This window comes from Wolffia australiana, chromosome 2 (genome assembly GCF_029677425.1).
Source record: "Wolffia australiana isolate 7733 chromosome 2, ASM2967742v1".
In the NCBI taxonomy this organism is placed as follows: domain Eukaryota; kingdom Viridiplantae; phylum Streptophyta; class Magnoliopsida; order Alismatales; family Araceae; genus Wolffia; species Wolffia australiana.
In genome coordinates, this window is record NC_135836.1 from 19,057,177 (window position 1) to 19,061,814 (window position 4,638).

The window sequence follows — 4,638 nt, forward strand, 5'->3', positions numbered from 1 at the left end:
GAAACATAGGGATAGAAAAGAAACTGAGAGAGAGAAATATATAGAGAGAAACATAGAGATAGAAAAGAAACTGAGAGAGAGAAATATATACAGAGAAACATAGAGAGAGAAAGAAATATAGAGACAGAAAGTCAGAAACTGAGAGAGATAGAGAAACACTGAAAGAGAGAAAGTGAGAGAGATTAACACAGAAACTGAGAGAGCAAGAAACAGAGAGAGAGAGAGGGAGAAATCGAAAGGGTGAGAAACAGAGAGAGTAACTGAGAGAGAGAAACTAAGAGGGTGAGAGACACAGAGAGAGAAATTGAGAGAGAGACATAGAGAGAGAAGAAAGGAGAGGGAGAAAAACTGGGGGAAATATAGAGAGAAAATGAGTGAGAGAGAGAGACATAGAGAGAAACCGATAGAAAGAGAAAAGAAACTGAGACGGAGAGAGACATAGAGAGAGAAACTAAGAGTAAAAAAAGACGCATAAAGAGAAAAGAAAGAAACGGGGGAAGAGGGAAATCCAGAAAAATAGAAAGGAAGAGAGAAGCAGGGAGGAGGCGTGAGAAACCGAGAGAGAGAACAGGAAGGGAGAAAAAAAGAGTGACAGAGAACGAGAAAGAGAGAGAGAGACATCCAACGGGCGGAGATCGGAAGCGGAGAAAGAAGAAGAAGAAGAAGAAGCAGGTAAAGATTCCGTCTTGTGTCGGTACCGCGGGCATGTGGGTCTTTTGAGAGAGGGGGGGGGACCTCGCCCAAAGCATCCATCTTTATTTCATTTACTACCTCTCCGACGTCGTCCGTGAACCGTCGTCTCCGTCCACCCCCCTCCCTCCTCCGCCGTCGTCTCCGGCGGCGCCTGAGCCCTCTCTTCGATGACATCTCCACTGACAACCCCACCCGAAAAGCCTGCAAACAGACATCTGTCGGCGGAAGGATGACCCACGACGACAGCACGCCGAACGAGTGCCGCTTCTCCTTCTCTCTTTCCCACCCTCGTCGACGATGACACCGCCCAGAAGATGACGAATTCGGATGACGAGGAGTTTCACGATTCCCTGGATCGGATCCTCTCCTCGTCCTGTTCGTCCACCTCCGCCTCCGAGGATGACGCCGAGCCGCAGCGCCGCCGCCGCCGCCGCCGCTCCGGCGACGACCCGTCCATGTACGACATCTGGGTCTCTCAGCCGTCCTCCGTCGCGGAGCGCCGGCGCCGCCTCCTGTGGCAGATGGGCCTTCTCTCTGGTTCTTCATCAGCTTGGAAGCGCAATCAAGGAGAGGAAGAAGAAGAAGAAGAAGAAGAAGAAGAAGACGAGAACGAGGGGGCCGTTATCGAAGATAGAACGGAGAGATTTGCAGTCTGCGAAGAACAGCAGAATTCGCGGTTGAAGCCCGTCTCTTTCCCCGGAAACGATGACGGGTCGAGATCGATTCGGGAGGAAGAACATCGGATTGTCGGTTCTCCGGGCTCCGATCGCGAGGATTCAAACAAGGATGAACCCAAGTGCGACAAGTACTTCACCATCAAGAACTTGAACAACGGGGAGAGGTTTGTGGTGAAGGAGGTGAGAGAGGACGGGATGTGGAAGAGGCTACGAGAGGTGGAGACGGGGAGGCAGTTCACCATGGAGGAGTTCCAGTCCTCCGTCATCGGCCTCTCCCCCATTGTTCAGGAGCTTATGCGACGGCAGAGCGTGGAAGAAGACGGGGGAGGCGGAGGAATTACCGGCGTTGGGAAGAGAGAAATCGCCTGCCCAAATGGCGTTACCCTAATCGGCGATCGTTGGATGATGAAGAAGAAGGGAAGGTTGCTCAGAGGCTTGAAAACAGTCGTTCAACGTCTGGAGAGAAGGAAAAGCGCCGATCTTGATACTTCCACAACGGATGATAGCCAAGGTGCGCGCTTGAACAACGTCCCGAGGAGAATCAAGGTTCGGCAATGCGGAAGCTCTACGAAGAATCTGACTGCCCTTTACATGAGCCAAGAAATTCAAGCGCATGTTGGATCGATCTGGACTGTGAAATTCAGCGTGGACGGCCGGTATCTTGCGAGCGCTGGAGAAGATAGAGTGATCCGTGTCTGGCAGGTGATGGAGACGAACATGGATGAATGGTTGCCGCAGGAAGTGAATTTTGGTTGTTTTTCTATTTCTGGAGATGGGTATCGAGAAAAGCTTGCAGATCCGAAGCAAAGGGCAAAAGGGTCTGCTTTGAGGAAATCTCTTAGCTTTGAACGGATTCTGGTTCCTGAGCATGTTTTTGCGTTATCTGAGAAGCCTGTTCGATCTTTCCATGGTCATCTTAAAGATGTTCTTGACCTCTCTTGGTCTGCATCCGAGGTTTGTTTTTTTCCCTTATCCTTTTGCCCATTATTGGCTCCCAGTATCTTCTTAAACATCGACATCTGATCTTAAAACGTGTGCATTGCTTTAGATGGAATGTCTTGTTTTATTCAAAACAAAATTTCTTCAATCATAAGAAAAATTTTCCTCTCTCTCTCTGTCTATCGATGGAAATAATGCAGCTGTAAACTCAATTATCTTGCGCAGTTTACCACTTGCTTTTATTTGGTGTATAGAATTAAATGCTCACTCTGTTGATTTGATTCACCTCATTTGACTTTAGATGATACAAATGATGTTATCTGCAACCTTAGTTTCTTGATTTGAAGGCAAATTTGCTGAGAAAACGCTTTCAGAATCAGGGTTCAAACATAAATTTGGCTTCAGCTTGGACCTTTGATGCATAAAACACTGAACTCGACGAAAGCCCGCTCATTATTAAAATACAAAACCCAGAAAAAAAGCTGGGCCTTTAACGATCCTATGCTAGCTCTTTTTTCTTAAAATTTCTGCCGAAATCTGAACAAACCTCAGTAAAAGCTTGTGATCTGCCTCTCATACGTTTGCAGTATCTGCTTTCATCCTCGATGGACAAAACAGTCAGGCTGTGGCACATGTCCTGCAATGCTTGCTTGAAGGTTTTCGCTCACAGTGATTATGGTATTTACGATAATTGCTTATTGACCGCGTCTGAATATAGCTAAAAGATTCATGAAATGGTGATCTTAATTGCTCCTGGGACTTGCAGTAACGTGCATTCAATTCAACCCCATCAACGACAACTACTTCATCAGCGGATCTCTGGACGCAAAAGTGAGAATATGGAGCATCCAAGATCGCCATGTTATCGACTGGAGCGACCTTCGCGAGATGATCACCGCCGTCTGCTACAGACCCGATGGCGAGGTGACCGATCTGCTCTTACTCAAACACATATTATATTGATTATAATTTTGTCTTTGTTTATTTCTCCAAGGCTGCATTAGTGGGGTCACACAAGGGTGGGTGCTACGAGTATGACACGTCAGGTAAAAACAAATCATAGTTTATCCTGCAATGAGCATGTTGCAGACAGAATAACCTTTTGATCTTGATCGGCGCTCTTAGACAATAAGCTGCATCGGAGGGGTCAGATCTCCCTGCAAAACAAGAAGAAATCTCATCATAAGAAGATCACAGGATTCCAGGTACCTCGTCAGATGATGGGCATTAATCATATAATAAAGACCCTTCATTTCTTTTTTTTTTAATGTGAAGTTTGCGCCGGGGAGATCGTCTGAAGTTCTCATCACGTCGGCGGACTCGAGGATCCGGGTGGTGAACGGCCTCGATTCGGTCTACAAGTTCAGAGGTAAGATCGCAGCCGTTGATTCTACGACTGATCTGATACTATCAACGGGTGCGTAACTGAACAGTTGAACACCAGCAGGAATGCGCAACACGAGCAGCCAAATCGCCGCTTCGTTCACGGCCGACGGGCAGTTCGTGATCTCGCCGAGCGAGGACTCGCACGTGTGCGTGTGGAAGTATGACGTGGCGTCGTGGGGGGGGAGAAGGCGGGTCAACCGCACGTACGAGCACTTCCATTGCCGGGAAGTGACGGCGGCGGTGCCGTGGTGCGGGCCCAGCTCGATGGTGGGCCCGGGCGGCCGCCGCCACGAGAGGGGGATTGCCACGTGGCCGGAGGAGAAGCTTGTGGCGGCGGGCGGCGGCGGCGGCGGGTCAGCGCCGCCGGCGAGAGGGTCAGCGTGGGGGATGGTGATCGTGGCTGCTTCTCGCGGCGGGGACATCAGAGCTTTCCAGAATTTTGGGAGCCTTTCCCCGTCCATTCCAGAAAGAAAATGATAGATAACTCATTATACTTATATTGTTGGGCTGCTAGCGAGATATAGATAGAGCCTCAAGGTTGATGATATTCGTTGAAGGATTCAACCTCGTGGATGAAGATCTCACTTGAAGACTTAACAATGGAAAGAAGATTGGAAGAGAGGGAGTAGGAGATGGTTGCAACATTGAAGATACAACAGCAAATGAGAGAGGAAGAGAGAGAGAGCTGTTGCAGAAGCTCATGCCGCTTGCAATTAAAAAAACGTCGTCCACTGCAGATGAACCAGGTTCAGTCAAGGTAATGAAGGCTTATAATAGTTGGAAAATCTTCTGAATGAGTCACAGCAGCTCAAATTTGCTTGAAGAAGGCAGATTTTGGTCTTTTGGGCCGCTTTGGATGAAGAACAGATTTTGGGGAAAGTCAAGAATCAACCGAGGAAAAGTAGACAGTCTTTTGGTGCCAAGACTCCCATCTCCCACGTTC

At 48.5% G+C, this 4,638-nt stretch overlaps 1 protein-coding gene across 2 annotated transcripts; it reads left to right on the forward strand.

Annotated features, from left to right (window-relative positions):
* Positions 1-259: 259 nt before the first annotated feature.
* LOC144699940 (uncharacterized) lies at positions 260-4,259 on the forward strand. 2 transcript variants are annotated; one of them, XM_078571286.1, is made up of 7 exons: positions 260-2,324; positions 2,897-2,987; positions 3,076-3,233; positions 3,304-3,355; positions 3,435-3,514; positions 3,585-3,678; positions 3,754-4,259. In XM_078571286.1, the coding sequence occupies exons 1-7, from the start codon at positions 1,008-1,010 to the stop codon at positions 4,170-4,172; spliced, it is 2,211 nt and encodes a 736-aa protein (XP_078427412.1). In that variant the 5' UTR covers positions 260-1,007; the 3' UTR covers positions 4,173-4,259. The 2 variants fall into 2 exon arrangements, with proteins under 2 accessions (XP_078427412.1, XP_078427414.1); XM_078571288.1 differs by having other exon boundaries at positions 266-2,324; positions 3,757-4,259.
* Positions 4,260-4,638: the final 379 nt, after the last annotated feature.

Coding starts and splice junctions, on each gene's coding strand:
- LOC144699940 (XM_078571286.1), top strand. CDS start 1,008: ATGACGAATTCGGATGACGAGGAGTTTCACGATTCCCTGGATCGGATC. Junction 2,988..3,075: donor TTTCGCTCACAGTGATTATG/GTATTTACGATA, acceptor TGGGACTTGCAG/TAACGTGCATTCAATTCAAC. Junction 3,356..3,434: donor CTACGAGTATGACACGTCAG/GTAAAAACAAAT, acceptor CGGCGCTCTTAG/ACAATAAGCTGCATCGGAGG.